This window comes from Haliaeetus leucocephalus, unplaced genomic scaffold, assembly GCF_000737465.1.
Source record: "Haliaeetus leucocephalus isolate CR32 unplaced genomic scaffold, Haliaeetus_leucocephalus-4.0 Scaffold76, whole genome shotgun sequence".
In the NCBI taxonomy this organism is placed as follows: Eukaryota; Metazoa; Chordata; class Aves; order Accipitriformes; family Accipitridae; genus Haliaeetus; species Haliaeetus leucocephalus.
In genome coordinates this window covers 301,201-325,847 of record NW_010972512.1, presented here as the reverse complement: position 1 = coordinate 325,847, position 24,647 = coordinate 301,201, and the positions used below count along the sequence as shown (strand labels likewise).

General features: G+C 46.8%; 1 protein-coding gene across 9 annotated transcripts; it reads left to right on the top strand.

Moving 5' to 3' along the window:
• Positions 1 to 402: 402 nt before the first annotated feature.
• On the top strand, positions 403 to 24,406 carry MATK (megakaryocyte-associated tyrosine kinase). Of its 9 annotated transcripts, none has more exons than XM_010580345.1 (19): positions 403 to 426; positions 2,543 to 3,084; positions 5,053 to 5,230; positions 5,998 to 6,148; positions 6,719 to 6,764; positions 8,616 to 8,691; positions 14,270 to 14,877; positions 19,843 to 19,899; positions 20,119 to 20,232; positions 20,389 to 20,504; positions 20,859 to 21,078; positions 22,114 to 22,207; positions 22,308 to 22,373; positions 22,530 to 22,629; positions 22,721 to 22,805; positions 22,983 to 23,056; positions 23,166 to 23,361; positions 23,748 to 23,834; positions 23,975 to 24,406. In XM_010580345.1, exons 8-19 carry the CDS (start codon positions 19,891 to 19,893, stop codon positions 24,155 to 24,157), a joined length of 1,344 nt encoding a protein of 447 aa, XP_010578647.1. In that variant the 5' UTR covers positions 403 to 426; positions 2,543 to 3,084; positions 5,053 to 5,230; positions 5,998 to 6,148; positions 6,719 to 6,764; positions 8,616 to 8,691; positions 14,270 to 14,877; positions 19,843 to 19,890; the 3' UTR covers positions 24,158 to 24,406. The 9 variants fall into 9 exon arrangements, with proteins under 9 accessions (XP_010578647.1, XP_010578685.1, XP_010578666.1 ...); XM_010580383.1 differs by having other exon boundaries at positions 411 to 638; positions 2,932 to 3,084; XM_010580364.1 differs by lacking the exon at positions 403 to 426 and having other exon boundaries at positions 1,814 to 2,702; positions 2,932 to 3,084.
• The last annotated feature ends 241 nt before the right edge of the window (positions 24,407 to 24,647 follow it).

The window sequence follows — 24,647 nt, the reverse complement described above, 5'->3', positions numbered from 1 at the left end:
ACAAGAAGTGAAATGAAAGGAAAATACAGTTTAGGCATTTGTCCTAACTCAAAGGATGTATTTGTAGGGGGACCTATCAAATTACTGCCAAGTGCAGAATAGGATGTTTGAAGGAGGAAGGAGTCCTGTGAGCTGCGGAGGAGCTCAAGTCAAATGTAGGCACACTTGTGCTTGAGCAGAAAATACTGACAATCCTTGCTAGACACTCCATGGTAACAGAAGTAATGAGCAGTTCTGCAGAGAATGGAGGGAGAACAGGACTGTTATTCACCTCCCATAATAAACAAGTTTCTTAATTACAAGCCCTCCTTGCCCATAGTGGCAACTCTTTTGCTGGTCCATGTTTAATACTAGTGGTAGCAAGTCTGTAAACCTGATGACCCAAACTTAACTGCCTTTTTTTTATTCCTACACCAAACCAAGATTGTCAGTAAGCTTTTTGAGCTGGAAATGTTATGGCTTTTAGTTGTTTGAAGTGCTGGATATGCCTGCTGTAGTATAGATGAGGGTGACAATTATGGGGGCCACCAGATTAGCTCTTAGAATAAACTGCATGGTTCATACAGGGAGAAATCCCATCTGATGTTGAAGACTCTGCAAATCCCATAGTTTTCATGGACCATTAGGAAAACAGAACTGTATGTATTTTTTTCTCAGAATACCTGTATCACTTAGAGTTCTGTAATAAGTATGATAATAATTGAATCTTAATTTCCTGGCTGTAGGAGGTGCTGGGATCCAGTGCACAATTGGCTCTATGCATTAACGTCTGTTAGAACTGCAGTGAAATTTGGAATGAATCAGTTGGAGATGAAGAGATTTGGTTTTTTTCTGGTTGGTGGTATGGTGAAATTCCTCTCTTGTGTGAGGAGGTGTTTTCTGCCAGATTATAGCCAATTATACTGGCAGTATAGTGTGGCAGGAGTCATGCAGTGTGTTTTTAAACTTTGCAGAGTGAAGTGTGGGTCAGTATATTCATTTTCCAGAAAAAAAGATGAGCAGTGAGGAGATATAATCTAATGTTAAGCAGGGCAGAACATGACGAATTATAGGAAGACTATGCATGATTGAATAGTTAATGGACAACAGTAAAACTTGGGGCGAAACTGTCCTAGCTGTTCCACAATATAAGGAGCTGTGCTGGCTATCACTACTCAGGAGCAAAAAAGCTGAGCAGTAGCTTATCAAATCTTAGACATTAAGAACAAAAATAGAGGACAGAAAACATTATGCTGCTGTTTTGTATAATGACAGTGGTTTGCCTGTGCTTGGGATACTGATGGCATGCAGTTGTCTGTTCCTCTTGTCTTGGAAAGGATACGGTAGGACTTGGGAAAGGCCAGAGGCTGGTGACAGAGATGATCAAAAGCAGAGCATAGATTGCATAGCAAGAATGACTGAGTGGGCTGGGAGCCTTCAGCCTGGGAGAGATGATTTAAAGCAGATACTAGATGTTTACAGAATCTGAAGTGGCATGAAGCAGCTGGATAGGAACTGACTGTTCACTGTCTCTTCTAGTGCCACATGAGCTCAGGTTTGCAAGTGAAGCTATGAGGAGCTACCTTCAAAGCAAACCAAAGAAGGTGATGATTCTTGCAATAGGCAGTAGAACTATGGCAGTCTTGCTCAAGCATGCTGTGGCTGCAGAAAGCTAAAGAGGAAAAAAAGGAGGCTGAGCAAGTATTTGAGAGTTCCCAAAGGGCAAATTATATCTGGCGTGGGATATTCTTGGGGCTGACAGTTGCAGCAGAGGGACTTGCAAGGGAGTATTCTGTAATACCTCTTCCCTCAGTGTTTGGTTATGGGCACCATTGGAGACCTGAATGTGCTTATTGCCAGCTAGTACCTTTTTGATAGACTTCACACAGCTGCTTTATCACTACTTCATTATTTTCTTCTCTGTGTGGGCTTCATTTTGCTGAAGTCGTCTCTGTCTTTAAGCTGGTCTAGACTCCCTCTGTAGGCAAAAGAAAGCAATAGCCGGGATGACTTACCTTTCGGAGATACCTATTGCTCACAGTCCATTGAGAACAGACAGATTTTCTTGAGGACTTGTATGTCCTCTGGCTGGTGGCCAGAGGTGCACCCATTCGGGGTGCATTTGGTTTGATCTGCCACTGGTGCGAAGCCTGCAGCCCCTAGGCAGCTGTCAGGATAACTGAATGACTAAAGAAGTTGTTGCATGTTGTACTGATCTAAGACCCCCATGTCTTGAGGGATGTACTTTTTTCCCTAATACAATGCATTGCAGTCCTTAGTAAGTATCTCTGGGTATTGCCATTAATGAATCAGCTTTGACTTTCTAGTGAATTTCAGAGAAATGCTTTTAGACTTCAGCACATTACTGCTTCTTTTGAATGGTAAGACATGTTTCTTATTTAACAGTGTTCCACATCTAGGTATTTCTAGAGAGTCAAAATAAACAAATCTTACTCCTTTTTTTTTCTCCATTGCAAGAATATCTATTTTGAATCGATATCTGTCATGCTAGCAAGAACATTGGATTTTGTATGTTTTAATGAGTTCTTGTATCTTGCTTTAGAAATTTGCAACATACCCTAATTTGGGGGTGACTCAAACTGAGCACCATTTGGAATTGGAATGGACCTCTCATGGGAATGAATTAAAACGGCCTTCTTGTCCAGACTTATTGTAAATGATTCCTGCTGTTTCCCCTGCACCTCCAGCTGAGCTGTCATAGAGTAAGCACAATTAGCCTCCTTCCTGCTCCCAAGTCATTCCTTGCCAATATCATGAAAATGTCATTAGGTACTTTTTCTACAAACAATCTCATTATCCACCACTTGGTGTCTGCCTCAAAAAATTAAATCTGTGAATTGTCTGCTGTGTCAGTCAATTAAAAACAACTATTTTTTACTACAGTCTGTTTTATTAATCTTTTTGTTTTTCTGTTGGAATTCTGTATACAAGATAATTATGGCTATGAACAACAAACATCTGCAAGCAACTATGAAAGCAAGCAGTACCACCAGCCGGCACCTGCCTACTCAGCTGCAGCATGCTGCTGGGGATTCCTACTGCCCACCAAGCAAGTGCTGCTGGAATCTGGCATCCGTGTCTTATGTATGTATATGTTTTATTTTAAAGTTCTTGCAGTACAGGTAGTTGGTTCTCAAATAAGACACTTAAAAAAACCAAAGCCACTACTTCCTGTAGTCATGGAAGGAGATGAGCTTCCTGCTCAGAATGTCTTTCTGGAGAAGCTTCTCTCTCTACTAAGAGAAAGAGAATAGTTTCTTCAGTATGAAATGATTATTGTGAATTGTACCTTGTTGCTCATATACCTGTTTCATATCAGGCATTCAGTTCTCATAAATAGGTTGTATTTAATGCATGTTCTGAAACTGTAGAAATAAGAAATGGGGGAAATGATTTTCACTCCTGTCTTTTGTGACTTTGTAACTAGAAATCATAATACTATACTTCATAATCATGTCACTAAACAGGATTTGAAGTAACCTGAATACATAAGCAATATTTTTCCATATCTATTTGTTGAGAGAGTATGATGATATGAACTGTGAATTATAAATATTCTTCATTAATTCATTGAAATTATGCTAGAAAATGTGATATTTCTGTAGCAGTGAATTTGAGAAATCTGAAATGAAACAGTTACAGAATTAGTATTTCACCTTTTTAATGGGTGATGTAGATTAGCCTACTCCATTGATTTGGGAGTGGGGGGGGCAGGGGGGAAGGTTTAAATAGGTACACTGTTTGAGAGACTCTAAAAATATGTTCCTTGAGCTCCTGAACACATGTATATATTGAAAAATAGGATAGTGAACAGTGTATTTGTGACTAAAATTGCTAGATAACTTTGTTTTGTTGAGGAAGCAAGAAGTGCTAAAAACTGACTCATATTTTGTTAACCCTTATTTTTTTCTTCTGATATTTATTTTAGTAGTGAGAAAAGCTTTCTTCTCCAGACAAAATGTAAATATTTTGATGATAAGTGCAGTTTTCTCTGCCTACTGGAATAAATATGTGCTGTTTCAAACTTTTTATTTATATAGCTTTGTATTTCTTCACTTGAATTCTTAGGATTTTTGTTAGATAACCTCCTTCTGTTTTAAGAAGAAATTTTTATTGATGTGCTAAACATCTCTTTCCTAACTTTATTTATATGAAAGTTTGAGAATACATCTTCTGGGGTGCCTTCTGTCCTGCAACTGGTTATAGTTGTGTCCATTAATGCCTGGAATTGGGGCCAACTGCCCCCACGGAGGAGTGTGTGGAACCCATCCAACTGAATTCCACTGTGAGAAACAAAACTTGAGAGGGGATTTTCCCCCTTACCCATGTTACTTTCTCATTTGCTACCTGGATGACAGCTTGCTTTTTATGGCGGAAGAAAGGAGAGATCTGTTACTTAAAGTAATGTTTGCAGAGAGCTATAATGTCTTATGAGAGTATACTTAACAACCAAGAAGTTACCACACCTGAAACTCCCAGATTTTTTTCAGAAGCAAGCATGTGATATGCCTGTAACTGCCTGGCCTTTTTGAACTTCTGTCTACATTAGTTATGATTCTTAGTTAGTGCCTTACTGAAAACTTACATGGCAAACCAGTTGGGGCAAAAGGGTCCTTAATTCTTCGTATTTTGTGAGGTGACATGCATCTAACCAAGTGCATATGCCTACAATATTGTCACCTGTATCTAAATGAGCTACATTAGGTATGCTCCACAGTTGACAAAAAGCTAATCACATAGGTATGTTTGGCCATATGTAGGTCTTGCAGCCAAGACTGGACTGATTGTATAAGAAGCCTAAAATGAATAGGTTGTGTGTGAGTGCTTACAGTAGTACAAGGCAGTAAAGGAGAAATTCATCAAAATGTTAGTGCTTGCGAGCTTTTTATACATTGCAGGTTTGAATGTGACTCCAAAGGGGTTTTTTTGTTTGTTTTAATCTGAGTGTTTCAGGAAATTTTCCATTTATTTTCAGAGGACATTTAATGTTTTAGTAGAAAAACAGTACCGTCATTGAAAGGGAAATGAATATGTTGCCCTGTTTGATTGCAGACTTACCAGGAGCACTTAGAATGACAAAAGCACAAAAAGAAAGACGTTGTTCAGAAGACAGGAAACCAAGGAAACAGGAGCCCCGGCAGGATTCAAAACCAGCTTCAATGTGAGCTCTGTGATGTCTCTCCGCAGGAGCAGGTGCATGTGCGGCACATATCCGGGGAGCCATCAGAAGGTGCATAGGTTTGTAGAGTTATGAACATGACAGAGCTTGCTTATGTTCTAGAAGTGTGTACAGCAAGTAAGAGATCTTTCAGAAACGTTTCTGAAAGAAAAATTGTGATAGAAATATATGCTTTAAGTCAGTTCACTGCAGTGAACAAACTCTTGGGATAACCAGGAATGAGCATAAGTGTGTTGCTCAGCTTTGCCAAATGTCCCTCCCCTAAAATTGTAGTCTATGCTGAGAAACTGAACCATTTAAAAAATGTTTTCTATAACATTTTTCTCTAAACTTATGTTGAAGTGATGTTACAGTTAACAAGGAAATATCTTTATCACTTCAAAAAACCCAACAACCTAAGCATAGCAGAATCAAATCTCAAGTGTATTTCTTGAAATATTCCTGAAAATTATTCCACAATTGAACTTGTTTTTGACTGTTCAAGCCAATGTTTCTAAAAAACTTCCGCTCCAAATGTTCAGTTGTCTTTGGACATAGTACTTTAAGTCTTGTCTAAGTTATGGCTTTGAAAATATCTGAGCACAAGATTTGTCAAGTTTTTTGTTTGGCCTGGGAAGAAGACTGCATACTTCTAAGATTATTGTGTGGTTATTCAGAGTTGTCTTTACTGGAGTTCTTTTCTAATGTCCACTTTTATACCAGAGTATTTACAGCAGGGTGCCAGTATTTACTACTCACTCTTAAAGAAGCTGAGACAAGTCTGTTTTGTCTGTGAGATCAGCTATGCATCTGAAGTTGGTCTGCACTGTTCTTTGTAGTTTGTTGAGCCTAGAAACTGTTGTATGAATAGAAGCAGCTGACTTCTGAGAACTGCTCACAGAGAAGGGATGCTGAAGATGAAGAGGAGAAGGTGGTGTGAGCTATAACCTGTTCAGAAATGTTCTGGAATATTGAAGGCACTGGTGTCTGGTGTGTAGCATCATATAGATGTTCATGTCAGCTTGTGATAAAAAGCTTAAAATCTTTCAGACCTAGCTACAGTTTTGCAGCTGATATAGTAATCGTCATCAAAGAAATAATTATGGTTAAATTTGTGTTTGCAGAGCACAAAGATTCTAGGAAAGTGTCGAATTGCCTTTTCTTTCAAAAGGCTTCTTACCATTGCAATAAATTCCCTGTCTTTGCAGAGATCCTATCATTGCAAAGAGTAACTTTTTAATGATACCTGTTGGACATTGCGGCAGTCTGAATGAGAGACAGATACTCAAGCAGAAGCTTTTGCTTAACAAAGCAAAACTTTTAGCATAGGCATTGGTTCTGTGTTGCATTAGAGGTGCATATCTCAGTAATAAATTTAATCCACTACTGTCAGCTGCTATAATAATTGCTATAATGAAACGGAATAGAACAAATTGGGGAAGATTTTATGGTGACAAACAACTGACAATAGTATGAAGGATTTTTAACTTAAATGTTATCAAGGATGTCTTCCTAAATAATAAAGAATTGGGCTACTAATCCAGTTTTCTTCATTCACAGACTAATAAAAATAGAGGGAACGAGCAACAAACTTGTGGAAGAGAAGGTGATGAAACCAGAAGCAGAGCTACAACTATCTCTGAAAATATATCTGGAGGGCTGCTGGATGCACAACCTGTTTTACATGACCATGTAGAAGAGGTTAACATCTTTCCTCACAAGACAGATTGCTATGTGAGGCTTTTGCTTTCAGACACACTCATCATGATTTTTAACATATTTGCAATGTAGTTTTTTCAACATACTTGATCTAGTTGTTGAACTTACTCCATGCTGTTTTATTTTGTGCATAATTACCTTACTATGATTTTTCAAATATACGTTTATGGGCAAGGTTTTGTATTGTTGGGCTTTTTTTCTGTGGGTAAATACTGGTTTTAATGCTGTGCCAGGTGATGAAACATTTAGATTGTTTCCATTGTTATTATTTCATGAATTCCTGAAAATGTTACTTTGCCTTCGGTTATGAAATTGTACACTAAGATTTGAAATCTAAATTAAATCTTCAGGTATAACATTTCCAGTGAGATCAGGTTTTGTTCTTCCCATTCTCACTGTAAGCAAAAGCAGATAAAAAGGAAAAAAAAGAAAAGCAAGTGTAAGAATTATTTATGCCTGGAAAAAGCCCATGATGACACAGGCAGGTGATTGACTGAATACCAGGGAATAGGTGGGTGCTGCAGGAAGTGGTAATGATCTTTAAGGGAACATACCTGGGTGCACTATGAACTCAAAAAAATTCCTATAAGAAATTCTTTGCCAGAAGATGATTGCTATTTCTTATGAGCTTTAAAATGAAGTCATATCCATTATGATGACAAATACTGTCTTGTCTCTGTATGTGAATGAATCATGTTCTAGTTAAATCTTGATGTGGGGTTTTCAGTTGCGTCTTTCTAGAGCCCTTTGCAGCTTAAATGGATGTTGCGTTTCCTTCCTGTCTTAAATAGCATTGTAATGTTGCTGTGAGCTTTTAAAATAGCTGTTGTACATTACGCAATGGGTTGGCAAAATTTTAATAAGGAATAAGTACGTGCATCTTGTGAAAGTACATTCTGGTGAGGAATTCCTAAATGCAAAACAGTTGTTACTGTCACGAGTAGTTATCCTGAACAATATGTTTTATGTCTCAGATTGGAAATGATGAAGGAAAAAATATCTGACTTCATTGTGAGCTCTGAGTGCAGTTTCAATGGGTTTGTATTTAGTGTTCAGAGAGTAGTGCTAGAATCCTACCACCAAAATAAAAAATGTGATAGGAGGTGGGGAAAAAAAGTTCTACTCTTGCATATGCCTGTAAAACTGTGGCAGGTGAGTGATGGAAAACTGCCAGTAAGTAACAGGAAAATCCATGGAGACCCCCAAAGGCTTAGTCTAAATGACAGAGGTGATATATTCTGCTATTCTGTCTGCTTTTGAGGGAGAATTTCTTGTATGATTACTGCAGTTAAGAAGATTACCAGGCAGCTGTAAAACCCTGCCTGCACTCAGTTGTCTCAGATCTTTAACATTTTTAGAAAGAAGCCTTGAACTGAGCTCTTCATTAACTTGACATTCATCCCTAGGAAGCTCTGTTTATTATCAAGTGCAGGTCAAAGGGCTGTTTTGTGTGTGGTTGGTTGGGGGTGTGTGGTGTGTGTCTGTATTGGTGGTAAAGTAGCAAAGATAATTTCTTACTTGGCTATTTATATGATACAAATTATCACAGAAGTTACTTTCCTGGTGGTTTTACAGACCTGTGAGAAGGCAATCTATAAACTAATTTCAAAGTGCTAAAAAAAACAAGGCAGACCCCCAAGGACGGGCAAATGTCTAGAGACGCAGCAAGGTTTGGTTAAAGGGAAAGCATGTTTATTTGCTTTTTACTTCTAACATGTCACTTTTATCCTCTCCATAGGCATCAAGCCTGTTAAATCCTGGCAGCGGTAGGCAGCATGTTCCTGAAGGTGTGGTGTCAGGCATGCTGTTGACAGGTGGGTATCACAGCATTACCCGGGAGCCTTATGGGAACCTTTGACACAGCAGCTCATGCTGTGAATGTTGTTCCTCAGTTCTGCCGCCTCTTGGTTGTTATCTTATGAAAGTGTGTTAAGTGTGATGTTTTGACTCCTCTGCACTGCTGAGTTGCTCTATGAAAATAATATTGATAGCAACACTCTGTCCAGGAAGGAGACCTGTCTACCTTCTGATTTGTAAGGAAAGACTAATACTTGAATTTGTCAGAGATGTATTTCAAGCCCCCAGGCACTCACACTTGGCTTTTACAAAGCTCATGTTGCTTTTCTGAACGCTTGCAGTTGTTATTTATAGAAAAGCTTTTAAGGGAAGTCTCAAATGCTGTAACTGTGTGCTCATTCCAGAGATTCTAAAGCTTGATCAGTTTGTCACATTTTCTTACTTGAGGTAAAGCAAAATTCCAGAACTCTTTAAACAGTTTTTAAACTTTAGTTTTAATTCTTTGCCTGCTGAGTTTTGCTGTTAAAAACCTGACTGCAATATATTTATTTTTTGATGTTTTTTCTTTCTCATATCTTGCATTTGTCAGATGAACCTGGGCTGTAAGATCCCCTGTTAGAAAGGTAAATTGGATTCTTTGGAGAGTGTAAGCTGTCAGGAGTGAGATGATGTCACAGTCCATGCACAGGTAGAAAAGAGCAGTTAACAACAGTTAAGAAGGACACTTTGGTAAATGTTCCTGGCAGTGGTATACTGGAGATCCCCACTGCAATTAACACTTTTAAACTATTGAGAGATGTGGTCTGCATTTTATTTATTATTATATTTCTATCATTAGTAACACCAGAAATTGTGTTTATGTTGCTCACTTTTTAATAAAGGGATTCATCCAAGTGAGTGAATGTTTCAAGAGAGAGTCCAGTTGTCTTTAAATATAATGCTACTTGTTTTAAATGTTTCTATCTGTTGTTGAGTCCTCTGTCACATTTTTTTATTGCCTGTGTGGAAAACCATAGAACTTATTGTAGCACATAAAATTGTACAGTGCATAACTCAAGCCCTCTTCCATTCTGTTTGCTTAGTTGTTCTTAGTTTGGTATGGAGTAGGAAAGGTCATTTACATATAATTACTTCTTTTTCATTGACACTTAAAATTTGCCTGACCGTGCTGTTTCTTTGCAATGAAAGCCTTGACTTTCTTGATCAATATCGAATAAGCAAACATTAAAATCCTACAGTTAGTTGTGTTAAAGATGATGAAGGAGACTTGAGTATGAGACTCAAATTGCTGTAGCCAGTCTTGCCTGAAACTTCTGTGGCTCAGTGCAGAAGTCTGATTAAGAAGACTGCAGCTTGGACACCAAATTCTTGGTTTGTTATTTTCAAAGTAGCTGGCTACCTTAGCTTGAGGTGAGTGTTTGCAATATAAGCTTAATTGCTATGTATGGTGTAGTGGTGGTGATGATCTAAACAACTTTAAATTCCAGCTTCCATAGTCTGTGCAGGAAGAACTGCAGATTTCTATGTATTTCCTTCATACAGCTGCCTTCATTTCAGTCAGGTTGTTATCATTTTATCTCCTCCTTCTGCTAGCATGTTTTAAAAATGCTGGCTTTCAGGAAAAAAAAAAATTAACAGGGGAGTTGGAATGAGCTCCGTACCATCTCCAAAGAATACATTTAATGCATGCAGTAAAAAAAAGGAGAGACAGCTAGAAAAGCAGAGGGTGAAGGAGGTGGAAAAAAATGACAAAAAAGAAGATGCTGCCTAATACTGATACTGCCTGTATAAATAATGTTCATATGGTTCCAGTTTTTTTACATAAAGAGGTCGTGGTTTGGTCTGATATCTTACATTTTTAATAACTTTCCCCTGAAATAGTGTACTGTAGGTAGTTTTAAATTATACTATAATCACTACAGAAATTGCACCATTGTGTAAGAGTGAAGTTGCCTGTAGCAACAGTTCCTTTCCTTGTGTTATGTCTCCTACCCCTCCCACTCCCTTGCTCTAGAAGAAACTTTCCCACAGCAAAACAAGTAGACAGTCAGATACTATTAAAGACAACAAACAAACAAACAACAACCTCCAAACAAACAAACAAACCCAAAACAAAACAACAACACACACCCCCCCCCATTGTGTGTATTCTTTATACATCTTCTTTATTACTTTAGATTTCTGCCCTCATACTGGAGGCAGTTTCTAGCCTGGCCTGAAGTGGCTGAAACTGCCATGTTTTGTTATATGGGTTTGGCTTTTTTTAGTCCACCCCTTTTGGAGCGGGGATCTTGCACTTCAGAGCTTACTATTTGGGAGTGGTGAAGAGTTGTACGGAGATACACAGCTGCTTGCTTAGAGCCTTTTTGGTTGTTTTGGCAAAGTTGACCAAGCAAATGTGTGAAGGACAGGCTGTAACATGGCTTTAGTGTTGTCATAATGGTACCTGGAAAAAGAGTACAGTGGAGAAAAACAGAGTTGAATGCTTTTGTTTTTCTATGTGATGTTGCCAGTTAGCTAGCCGATTGTCACAGGCTTCAGCTTCATGCATACGTTCTTCATTTAAACTTCAGTTTCAAATCACTCTTCACATTCCTTAAGGCTTTTTGTAGTATTTTGAGCAACGGCTTTTTAGAACTTACTGAAAAACATTATTTCTGCATTGTTTATTGTCAAATAAAGCTATTTCTTCTTTAAGTACGTTGCGGGGGGGTGGTATAAATCAGATTCTGTTTAAATATTCTGGGTTAAGAGTTACAAGGTGTACAAAAATATATATTTGAAGAGTGATGCATTTCAGCGCTTCCATAGATGTTTAAATAGACGCATTGTTGTATTTAACTAGTACAGTGCAGTGTATTCTGAACTAAAACGTGCTCACAGCTAGCTGGCTCTGCTGGACCTGCTGCCATCCTTCTGTACATTTAGTGTTACCATAACCTCACACTGAAGCCTTGACTCTGACCTTCCTTTTGCCATATAGTTATCCTCATCTGTTGAAATATTGTGAGCAATTTCTAGCCTTTCACCTTAGTCAGATCAAAAGAGGATGAAATGGTGTATTGACTCCAAAAAGCTTCCCTCAGGAAGTAAAACCATTAGACACTGCCACGAGTGCTGCCAGAGATGAAAGCCACGTTATGATACCAAATACTGAAGAGTTTAACTGATATAGCAGTCCCCGTTCAGGGTGACATAGATGCCTGTAAAGACGAAGAACCCAGATGTGGAAGGAACATGCCTTTAAGTGCCGCACGTCACCCCCTGAAACAGTCATGACACACAAGCACAGACGCTGCAGCACAGGCCTGATACGTTCAGATAAACCAGCTGCCACAACAGCGGGGTTTGGGTGTAATGAGCTGAAGTGGTCGGCTGTAGCAGTGCATCTTCCACTTGTCCCTTGAGCATGCCCGATCTACTTTCTTGCTGGGGCATAAATTTGTGCATTGCTATTTGCTCTACAAGAGTTTAGTGAAAACATCTTTGCTGTCCATGCTCCTCCCTGGGGCTGCTGGGGATGGAAGGGAATCCTTCTTGGAAGGGTCAGTCTGGCTCCTGGTAATACAGTGTGCATAGTGTATAGGTGCATAACAGCATCTGAACCCGGTGTTGTGTATGGCTGCTTGGAGCAGGGTAAGGTTAAGGCATCATCTAAAGCTCCAGCCATTATCTAGGGTGAAATACCCTTTCAAATAATCCTCTATCCCAATGACCCAACAGTGTTGTTGGGTTGAAATATACACCTTTGCTATGAAAAGAGGTGTTTAAACTCAGTGATGTTCTCTTTAAATGCTGGAGATATTGGATGTTAAAGACCAAGTTAGACATCCTATGCTGCCCTTATGAGCAGCAGGAAGCAAGCAGCCCCACTGGACAGCTTGGCTTAGCGTTTGAAACCAGGTCAGCCGAGCTGCACTCTGGAGGTGCCCATTTTTCCTTTGGCTGTAGAGGCAGCCAGAAGGGACCTGGATATCTGACTTCAGATGCTAAAAGAAGAGGTAAAAAGAATCCCCCCCAGAGTTGTTGTGGAGGCAAGATAGGGAAGAGTTGTCTGCTTTTGTGATGTATTGCCACTTTCTGATTCCCTTTTTAAAGGCTTGAAATGCAGGGCAGATTCCTTAAGCTGAGAAGGCACATTTCTGGAGAATCCAACTGTATTGTCAGTGTGAACTGAAGGGAGTTGAGTCGGCCAAAGAAAGTCCACAGGCTCTGGATTGCTAATGCCTGAATCTGTGCTGAGAAGAAAGGAGCTGGTTTTTTCTGTATAAAATCTTCTGCTGTTCCTAATGAATATTATTGCCCATCCTTCCTGCTCCAACCTCTGCTTCCTTGGATAACTTTCATCTCTCATCTTACCAGGAATGGCATGGCTCAACAGTTCGTTCTGTAGGACATTGAGCTTGTGACTGTGAGCCTGACTCTCCCTGAGTCAAAGGAAGGAAGCCAGCAGGAAAACTGACAAGTGGTTAAAGCCACAGCCTAGGATGTGAGAAAAACATTTCCCATGTGATTGCCCGTTTACCCAGTGACTTCAGAAGTGCCACAAAGTCTTGATGTTTTGGCTCACCATAGGCTGCTTTGGAGGGACCTGGGCACAGTGGCGATTCAGCTGTATCACACTGAACCAGGCCTTGCGGTGCAGATATCTACTTTGCTGTACTGGAAAAGGGAGGAAGGCAGTTTTTGAGGATCGATGTATTAAAGATTGAGGCACTGACTGGGTGGTAGGTACCCAGATATGTAAAGGGGGAGACCAACTCCAGCAGAAGGAAGTGGGAGTCTTTTTGCTGGCCATACAGTAGGACAGGAAAGCCTGTTTATGAAGTCTGAGCGAATTGTTCCCTGGGTGTGATGCTGAGTTCTCTGGGCTGTGGTCATGCCTGTAACAACAACCGGATGTGGCAAAACCCAAAAGCATGAAACTTCCCTGTTTGTCGCAGAAAGTACTGTGCAGGCCCCAGCAGATCTGATGCTGAGCCCCAGGAGTGTGACGCAGGGGCTGTAAGGATGTACTCTTTTGTTTATTCTCAAGCTTGAACACACCTGGTATCTAAGGATCCAACCTTACAACTCCAGAGGATAATGCAAGCAGTGCTCCTGGGGAAACACATCCCAAGAATCCTATGAACAGACTGGCTTGAAGGGCTTGGGGAAGTTGTTTGTTGATGGAAAAATCTAGCTAGTCATTTCAGCTGCTGGTTATTTTGGAATAGTTTTCTTCTACACTGCCTTTGCCCTTAAATTGCCAGTATTTTTTGAAGGCTTAAACACCATTTTATTAAAAACAAAACAGTACACACAGAAAAAAAAAAAAAGACCTTTGAATGAAGTATGGTGTTTGCCTGAAACTGCATTTTCTTCTTTTTTACCATTTTGCTCAGAGTATTGGAAATGTTGAATGTTAGTGCAAAACTGGTCTCCAGTTTTCTGGCTGGGGTGATGAGCTGTGGAGGCTGATTATTCCCCCCCACTAGTTGCGGATGCTGGAGGATATAGATAAGCCACTGCCATTTGATGGTGGCATTCATTTAAAGGTCTCTCTGCAATTGCCCATTCCAGCCTGCGATGCATCTGTGTTTTCATCCCCCATAGAGCAGCAAGGCGCGGCTGTGCTGTTGGATCAACCTGCCCTAAGCCTCACAGAAGTCAGTGCTGAGATGGGATTAGACTTTGGGATGCCTGGTCCCACCACATCCTCTCCTGATGTCTCCTCAGTGTCCCTGGAAAGCTGCTGCCACCGTGGGCATCTGATCCTTGGGTAGCTGCTCTGATCTTGGCAATCGAGGCGGTAACAGCCAATCTCCCTATTTGCAGAGTGGATCATTAATTTTCTGTGAGTGCTATACAGTGCTGCAGGATAGGATTTCCAATTCTAGTTCATTTCTAGTGAGGGTGTGTACTTGTGCCCTCAAAGGGTAAAAGTTGTTTTAAGTGTTGTCAAATAATGAGTCATCTCTGATTAATGTTTGACTGTGCAGGCAGCAGGCACTAGGACCTCTGGGATGCTGCATCTGCAGCCCTTACCAGAAGAGAAATCAGGAAATAACGCAGTCGCTCTTTCTGGGAGCATGCCCTTGACAATAAAGCTTTGCTGCTCCATATGAAAGAGAATTTACTCTCCAGGAATTCAGGAATCTGAGTCCAGGATTAGCTGTGAGCCACCCTGAGACATCATTGCCCTGCATGGACATTGCTGGGAGGTAAGTGCAAGGATCTGTTAGAGTTGCTGAGAGCAGGTGACATGTTGTCGTGTCTGCTCTGCCAGCAGAGAGGGATGGATGTGGTGTTGTAGTGTTAAGAGCGTTGTGGTCAGTGGGGAAAATGGCCAGGTGTCACCTGTTTTTCAGCAAAAGAGCTGTACTTGATGTTTGTCCAAGTGGCCCTTAGCGTGGCCGAGTGTTTGTAAAAAAGTTCTCGGGTTTGTGTTTCAAAGGTGTGTGCAGAATGCATCCGGCTCCGATTTCAGTGCAGAGGTGCAATCTGTCAATGCGTGCGTCCTCTCTTCTGCCACTGTGCCGTTGGGTCCTGGCAGGTCCTCAGCTGGTGTAACTCTGTGCACTGGAAACAATCCTCAACTCTCCAGTTCGGGGTTTGGATGGCTCCACCAAACCCCATCCTGTTTCTGTACTTCTCATCCTCATTGCAAATACACAGGTTGACTGATGAAAAAAAAGTGTAGAACAGCTCCAAAATGCAGAAGGGGGCAAATATCTCCTCCCAGGCTTTCTGCCCACACATCCTGCTTGTGGGACCGTTCGTTCCAGTGATAGGAACCGCATGGACCAAATATCTTCGAGAACAAATAGTTGCTTTAGGACAAGGCCTGTGAGTGTCACCAGGGGGAAGGTGATTCCCTGCCATTGCCCGCTGGTGGCTGGGTGGAGGCACTGGCTGGTTTCCAGGCTCTGCCAGCCGCAGGTATCCATGTGTGGGTGCATGTCCAGCACTCCAAGCCCTAGTGCCAGCTGGGCAGAAGAGAAGCCAGGCCCTTGGGCACTCAAACTGGAGGATCTGTCCCTTCCAGGCACAACCCGCTCTCTGCAAAAAGGGCAGGACCGAGCAAACAGTTGCTGCTTTTCACCAGAAATTACCATCCTGGAGCAGCAGAAAATGAGGGACCAACTGTAAGAGCTGCTGTCATCCTTCCTGGCTCAGCCAGCATGTCCCTCCTCGTACCAGGGTGTACCACAGCAAGGGGTATGGAGCGGACCGTGTCCTTAAGCTCTGTGCCCTTGAGGGCCTCACCCATGCTGGAAGTGAGCTGTGCTGCACCCAGTCACATCAGACTTTGGCTGTGCCTGCCAGGGAGCAGGCACGGAGCGGCTGCCTTTGCTGTCAGTCTACCAAGATAATACGTGTGGCACGGATGGGATGCAGGACGGGAGGATGTCTGTGCTAGCTAACAGTGGTTTCTGGAACAGATAAAACTGCTGCCTGCTAATATTAACCTTGCAACAGCTGCAGTTGTCCCTTTTTTGTTGTTGTTCTGGATAGGGACTGGCACGGTAAGTCCTCAGATCCTCGCCGTCATGGAGACAGGCTGGGGTTTACCACTGGTGATGCAGAGGAGTGACCATGACTCACCTTCCAAAAGAGGAATAGAGCAAAGACTGTCATCTCTGCTCCAAGGAGCTGAGTGAGCCCCCGCACCTCTCCCAGCCCAGCTGAGCTGGGAAGACATCGTCCTGCTCTGGGTAGAAGTTTCCAAGACCAACAGCGGGGTTTCCTGAGAGTGGTGCAGTCAATGCTGGGTCCCAGCCCTGCATTGCCCTGCCCAGGCTCTCGTGTTCACTGAGCACCAAGAAAACCAGTGCATGAATGAAACTGCCTCTCCCCGTCCTCAGATGTTTCTCTTCTCTGGAAGCTGATGCTTCCCTGGCTGTTTTGAGGTCTTGGAAACAGAGAGGAGCACCGAGCTGCTGGCATAGCTTCACAATATCTAGTTCCATGGTACAAAGGAGCAAGGTGGGCACGAAGCAGCTTCACTGATGTGGGTCTCATTGGACGGCATCTTTGGCAAAGCTGAAGAGCATGAGCTGCAAGCACTGAGAAATCCCACCTTCCTTTAGAAAAGGAAAGAAAGCATCTGCTGTCCAGCGGCAGAGAGGAATTTCAACTGCAAAATGAATCTGGAGGAAGGGTGCTGAAATCAGACCAAAACTTACAGAAGCCATGACTTGACTTTTAAGAGCGTGGTAGGTTTGGGATGATGCCATGGTATGGGGATGCATGGCGGATCAGGCAGTACCATACAGGCTTGGTGGCAGCGACCCAGTGGGTGGGCTGTCCCCCCTCCAGCCCCCTGTGCTGCTAAGGCAGCAGGAAAGGATTTGCCCACCAAGTCCCACCATTCACGATTTCAGTTGTTCAAGGAATTAGTGGATGGAACCCTTTGGGAAACCGCCCTCAGGGATAAAGGAGCTGAACAGAGCTGGTAGCTCTTTAAGGACATTTTTCTTACAACGCAAGAGCTCTGAATTCCAGTATGTTAAAAAAGTCGGGCAAGGAAGGCAGGAAACCAGCATGGCTCAGTAAGGACCTCCTGGTGAAACCAAAGTGTAAGAAGGAGATGTACAGGCAGTGGAACCAGAGACCCGTATCCTAGGAAGACTATAGGAAGGGTGTGTAGGAGTGGGATCAGGAAAGCTAAGGCACAGTTGGAGTGGAATTTGGCAATGGATGCAAAGAATAATAAGGGCCTCTACACGTACATTGGCCAGAAAAGGAAGGTTAAAGAAAATGCGTTCTCCCCCTTAAATAAGATGGGAGTGCTGGTGACAACCAACATGGAGAAGGCTGAGGTACTCAACTCCCCACCTCAGTTTTCAATGGTGATGTCTCTTTCCATGTGTCTCAAGCCCCGGAACCTCAAGGCAGGGACTGGGGGAACAAAGTCCCTCACATTGTAGGAGAAGATCAGGTTCAAGACCACCTGAGGAACCTGAACATACCTAAGTCTACAGGATCCAACAAGATGCAGCCCACGGTCCTGAGGGAATTGGGTGATGTAGTTGCCAAGCCACTCTCCATCATAGTTAAAAAGTTGTGGCAGTCAGGCAAAGTTCCCAGAGACTGGAAAAAGGGAAACACCACACACACTTTTTAAAAGGAGGGCCCTGGGAGCTACCAACCAGTTGGCCTCACTTCACTGCCTGGTAAGAACATGGAGTAGATCCTCCTGAAAGATATGTCAAAACTCTTGGAAGACAGGGAGGTCATTCGAGACAGCCAGCATGGCTACACCAAGGGCAAACCGAGCCTGATTAATCTAGCAACCTTCTATGATGGAGTGACTGCATCAGTGGACCAGTGAAGAGTTACAGATGTCATCTACCTGGACTTCTGTAAGGTGTTTGATATGGTCCCCCACAACATTCTTACCTCTAAATTGGAGAGATACAGGTTTGAGGATGGACTGTTAGATGGTAAAGAATTGGCTGGATGGCCACCTCCAAAGAGTTACAGTCAATGGCTCAATGTCCAAGTGGAAAGCAGTAACAAGTGGTGTCCCTCAAGGGTCCATAATTTAATATCTTAATCAGTGGCACGTATAGTGGGATTTAGTGGACCCTCAGCAAGTCTGCAGATGAGACCGAGCTGAGTGGTGCAGTTGATTCACTTGGGGGAGGGGATGCCATCCAGAGGGACCTGGACAAGCTGGAGGAGTGGGCCAACGTGAACCTCATGAAGTTCAAGAAGGCCAAGTGCATGGTCCTGCACCAGGGTTGGGGCAATCCCCAGTATCAGTACAGAATGGGGAATGAATGGATTGAGAACAGCCCTGCAGAGAAGGACTTGGGCATACTGGTGGTTGACAAAGTGGATGTGAGCCAGCGATGTGTGCTCGGAGCCCAGAAAATCAACTGTATCCTGGGCTGCATCACAAGCAGCGTGGCCAGCAGGTTGAGGGAGGTGATTCTGCCCCTCTGCTCTGCTCTGGTGAGACCCCACCAGGAGCACTGCATCCAGCTCTGGGGGCCCCAGTATAAGAAAGACATGGACCTGTTAGAGTGGCTCCAGGGGAGGCCAGGGAAATGATCCAAGGGCTGGAACACCTCTCCTATGGAGAAAGCTGAGAGAGTTGGGGTTGTTCAGCCTGAAGAGAATGCTCTGGGGACACCTTACCGCAGCCTTACAATATATAAGGGGGCTTACAAGAAAGACTTTTTACCAAGGCTTATAGTGACAGGATGAAGGGTGATGATTTTAAACTGAAGGGGAGTGGATTTAGCTTGGACATGAAGAAATGTTTTATGATGAGGGTGGTGAGACCCTGGAACAGGTTGCCCAGGGAAGTTGTGGCTACCCCACCCCTGGAAGTGTTCACAGTCAGGTTGGACAGGGCTCTGAGCAACCTGATCCAGTGGGAGATGTCCCTGCTCACAGCAGGGGAGTTGGAACTAGACGATCTTTAAAGGTCTCTTCCAACCCAAACCGTTCTATGAGTCTACGATCCTCCCCTGGAGGTGACACTGGGGATTAAGGGCTCCAGGAGGAGAAGATGTGCAATTTTGAATTAGAAAGTAGTCAAGTGCAGCCCAGCATGACAAGTTGGTGGCAGGGGGAGCACAGGGACCTTGCGCGATCATCCCACAGTCAGCGGATGTGACAATCTCGCCTCAGCCCAGCCTTGCCCATCAGCACCCCTCCCGCGGCAGGCAGCCCCTGCATCAGACCCACGTCAGCGTTAGTGGGGCCCTGCAGTCGGTGCCTCTTGTGGCCCTGATGACTTGGAGCTGCTGAAACAGGAGGTGAAATCACAAGTTCCTGGTAAAAATTCATTCCACCCCCGCAGCCGCGGTGATGGGCTCCTGTCGTGCCAGCAGTACCCGTGGGCAGTGGAGCACATCTTTGGATTCCAAGGCAGGGAGAGGGGGCAGGGGCCAGGACAGCTGGGTCCTGCTCCCACCTGTTTTTTTTGGCACAGGAGTTGTCCCCAGGGTACAGCCGGCGTGGGCAGGGTTTGCAACCTTCTCTAAGCCGTTTTCTCCATCTTGTGGCACAGGACTGCCCTGTGTGATGGACAAGCTTGCCAGGAGCTGCACGGGCCAGAATAGCCTATGGGGACAGCAGTGGTGGCCTGGGATGGGGACAGCAGTGGTGGCCTGGGATGGGGCCAGCTCAGCTCCATCCCTTCCCAGCCCCCTTTGATTTCTTCTCTGCAGGTAGCAGCAGGAGAGGACAGGGAGTCCCTGATGCGCTGACGGCTGACCATGTCTGGGGTGAGTGGGGATGCCACAGGGACGCCAGCGCTTCCCCTGCCGACATTGGGGTGACACGTCTCCCCCAGGACCACGGTGGGGTGGAGCAGGGCTCATACCCAGTGCCCCTTGTTCCTAGCCAGGGCTTCAGATGGTCCTTGGGGCTGACCCCGATGGCTGTGGGAGGCGGAGGGGGGCCAGCTCTCACTGTCCCTGCTGATGCTGTCTTCTCCCTTGCAGAAACACTGGCCCCCCGGGACGCAGTGTGTCGCCAAGCATGACCACACTAAGCCCAAGGCCCAGGAGCTGGCCTTCCGCAAGGGTGACGTGGTCACCATCATCGAGGCCGTGGAGGTGAGCCCGATGGGTGCTCGGGGGACGCGCTGCTCTAGAAGGGCATGGACAGGGTGGGACTCTAGTGCCATCAGCTGAGCTGCCAGAGTCAGCCCCCCCAGTTCCCAGCAGGATCCCCCCCTTTCTTCCCTTGCTCTGAGACCCTCTTGCCCCCAGGGCAAGGGCTGCTACCGTGCCAGACACAACGAGACGGGACAGGAGGGGCTGCTGGCAGCCAGTGCGCTGCGGGAGCGCGGTGCCATCCGCGTCGACCCCAAGCTCAGCCTCATGCCGTGAGTACAGCTGGGGTGGGGACCCGGGGTTGGGGGTCAGCAGCCCAGCTGAGCCCCTGGGAGCTGCGACAGTGGATGAGTCCAGCGTGTTTCCCCTCAGCCAGGTTTTGGGTGGGCAGGTGCGGGCAGAGCAGCCCTTAGCCATACCCTGGAGACGGAGGGATTTGCTGGAGCCAGCACCTGGCTTTAAAGACCCCCAGTTGTGCCCACCCAGCTTGGATAGACCTCATGGGGATGGGTTTTATGCAGTAGGGTCTATGTAGATTTGGTGGGGGCTCTGCTCTCCCCGTCTTGCTGCTGGCACTGGGGGAAGCCCGCCAGCATGGCCCTTCTCCCTAATGCCCCTCTCCCCAGCTGGTTCCACGGGAAGATCTCAGGGGTGGAGGCGGTGCAGGAGCTGCAGCCCCCCGAGGACGGGCTGTTCCTGGTGCGCGAGTCTGTCCGGCACCCTGGCGACTACGTGCTGTGCGTGAGCTTCGGCAAAGAGGTGATCCACTACCGCGTGGTGCATGAGGAGAACACGCTCAGCATCGACAGCCAGCAGTACTTCTCCAACCTCATTGACATGATCGAGGTGAGGGCCCTCTCCCCGGGCAGTGAGCCCCGCCAGTGCTGGATCAAGGGCGAGAAACTCATGGGGTCACACGGAGCAGTGGCAGGTCCCTGTCCCTTTCTCCTGTGGGTTTTCAGTGGATTTCGTTACCTGGTGTAATTTTCTGTCCCTGCCAAAGGCTCATGTTTCCCACTCAGTTTGGGATGCAACGGACAGATCTGGGATGCCCCAGAGATGTTCTTTGCTGTGAACCAGCCGTGCCGGCAGCAGCCCTGGTCCCCTGCCCAGGGCCACGTTTCCCCCCATCCCTGCTCATTCGGTGCTTCGCACAGCAGCGGGGCTCAGGGCATTTTGGAAAATGAAGATCCCGGCAGCCTCTGCTACCCCTGGACAAGGTCTGAGCCCCGCCGAGGCTTTGAGGCGTTTTGCCATGTTTCTCTCCCTTCCGAGCCCCCCTCTCACCTGCTGACCCTGTGGGGCTCCTGGGCTGCCCCGTTAGCTCTCGCCCTTCCAGCAAGCTCTTCCTCAAGGTCCATCTTCACCCTGTCTCATAGCTGCTGCCTGTCTCCTCTCCAGGGGGTTGCACTCTCATATGTTTTCCTCATTTAGACACAACTTCTGCTTTCAGGTGGGTCCTTTCCTCTTTCAGCTGCCCTGGCCCGGCTCTGTAACCACACTGGCCGTCCTGCTGCTTCCGCTCAAGTCACCTCTGCAAACCACCCTTGGCTGCTGCTGCAGCACCCGTCGGGGGTTTTAACCCCATCGGCTACCGTCTGGCTCACCAGTAGCATCCTATATCACCCATGGTCCATCACAGTGTTTCCCTGGCTGTGCCCAGAGGGGAGCAGGGCTGAGACGTGGGCTGCAAATTGCAGCACTGGGGAAAAAACCCAGTATTTTTTGCTGTCCAAGCTGAAGGGGCTCTGGGCCCTGCAAGGGTGGCGATGGTGGTGGGGTCCCATGGAGCATTCCACAGCCATTTCGTGGCTCCATGCCCTGAGCTTGGGCTAAGAGATGGCATTGCCACATCGCCTCTGTCTTTTCATCCCTCGGCAGCACTACATGAAGGAGCAGGGAGCCATCTGCACCAAGCTGGTGAAGCCCAAACCGAAAACTGGGATGAAGTCAGCTGAGGAGGAGTTGGCAAAAGGTAGGGGATGGCGGCAGAGGGTCACGGACTGGGTTTTGGGGACAAGGCAGTACGGCCCCACTGGTGGCCCCTGCTAACATACCCTTGTGCCTGTGCTCAGCTGGCTGGTTGCTGAACCTGCAGCACCTCACCCTGGGAGACCGCATTGGGCAAGGCGAGTTTGGAGGTAGGTGAAAAGATGGGGTTGGAGGTTCCCTGGTCGCAGGCTTCTCCAAATGGCACCCCCTCATGTCCCCTCCCCATCCCATGGCATGGGGGGTTCAGCTTAGGATGGGGGGGGTCAGGTATGGGGCTGAGCCTGACACCCCGTGTTCCCTCCCAGATGTCCTGCAGGGCGAGTATATGGGGCAGAAGGTGGCTGTGAAGAACATCAAGTGTGACGTGACCGCCCAGGCCTTCCTTGCCGAAACGGCTGCCATGACGTGAGTGACCTGTGGGAGGATGTGGCCTAACCCTGCCCCATGACCTGGGGATGAACAGGCACCCCCTTGACCCGGATCCCCTCCATTTCAGGAAGGTCCGGCACAAAAACCTGGTGTGTTTGCGTGGTGTGATCCTGCACAACGGCCTCTACATTGTCATGGAGTTCATGAGTAAGGTGAGAGCACCCGGCTGGTTCTTGGCCAGCAGGACCCGTCACTGCTTAGATCTGGGGACAAAATCCCCATTTGGGGGCTGAGTTGGATGGGTGCCAGGTGTTGCAGCCCCCACAGGAGGCAAAGTCTCAGGGCAGCCTCGTCCCGTTGGCCCTTATGTGTTTCTCCTCCTCTATCAGGGCAACCTGGTGAACTTCTTGCGCACACGGGGCCGGGCGCTTGTCCCAACTCAGCAGCTCCTCCTGTTTGCTCTGTAAGTCCATCTCCCTCCCTCTGAGCTGGGGACTGGTGCTCTGTGTCCCCCCAGGCAGCCCTGGGGGACACGCGGTGACACCGTGCTCTGCGTCACTTGGCCGTGGCAGGGACGTGGCTCAGGGCATGGACTACCTGGAGTCCAAGAAGCTGGTGCACAGGGACCTGGCTGCCCGCAACATCCTCATCTCTGAGGAGAATGTGGCCAAAGTGAGCGATTTTGGCTTGGCGCGGGTCAATCCCAAGGGTGCGGATGCCACTTTGCTGCCTGTGAAGTGGACGGCCCCGGAGGCCCTGAAACACAACGTGAGTGATGGTGGGAAGGGGGGGGGGCTGGGCAGTCCCCCCAAAGCAGCTCACCCCCTTGGGTCCCCCCTGCTTGTCCCCTCTCCTGCCAACCCATCCATGCCCCATGGTGGCTTCTGGCTCATTCAGCCCTACATCTCCTGAAGTTCAGGCTCTGCCCTGACCAGTCCTTGCCCTGGTGCATAGCTGGAATTGGGGCAGCTCCGGCGGGATGCGGCAAGATGGACCCAAGGCCATGTGGGTGATGGGAGGAGAGGGGGTTCGCACCCCAGGGACCTGAGGGTGGTGGGAGGCAGGCGCTGTCTCCTGTTCTTGCCCTCAGGGAGGGATGGGTGCCCAGCACGGCCCCCGGCCGGCTTCAGCTACCCCTCCTCCTGCTGCTGCAGAAATTCTCCTCCAAGTCGGACGTGTGGAGCTACGGGATCCTCCTGTGGGAAACCTTCTCCTTCGGACGGGCGCCATACCCTAAACTGGTGAGTGCTCTGCTGGGGGACGCTGCAGGTCACACCCTGCTGGCACCGATGGGACGGGGACATCCCACTGTCTGCTGGCCAGGGTGAGCCCCTGGCAGGGGGGGAAGGGGAGATCCCAGCTGACTTTTCCATCCTGCCAGAGCCTGAAGGAGGTGACGGAGCTGCTGGAGCAGGGTTACCGCATGGAGCCCCCCGAGGGCTGCCTGCCTGCCGTCTATGCCCTGATGAAGAGCTGCTGGGAGCTGGAGCCGGGCAAGCGGCCATCCTTCAAGAAAATCACAGAGAAGCTGCAGAAGGAGCTGAAGCACCTGAGGGATGTTTAACCCCTCTCCTGTTCCTGGGATCCATGGCCAGAAGCCCGCCCCAGACCCGCTGGGGTTGGGAGCGGCATGGCAAGGGGTGGACCATGGCACTGCTCTCTCCCTGTGGAGATGGGGCAGCAGTTGGTGGGGGGGGTCTCTCCTACAATGGGGCACCCAAAGAGGAGGCAACAACCTCCCCCCATCCTGGCATAGGTCCTTCTTCCCACCACACATCCCAGAGAAGGTTCCCATGGGGTCAATCTCCCTTGACCTGCTGGGGTGGGGAGAGCAGCCCCAAGGGGGGTCCATGCCCCACACACCCCACACTCAGCCCTGGACAGCAGGTGCTGGACGTGGGGGTCCTTTCAAGCTGCCCCTCCTGGTGACAGGGGACAGGACAGGACATTTCCATTTGCTGGAGGATGAAACCCCACCGCAGCCCCGCTCCAGCCACCCAGCCCCGCGCGGGGACGCTGGGCGCAGCCAGCTAAACCACACAGATTTGGGCTTT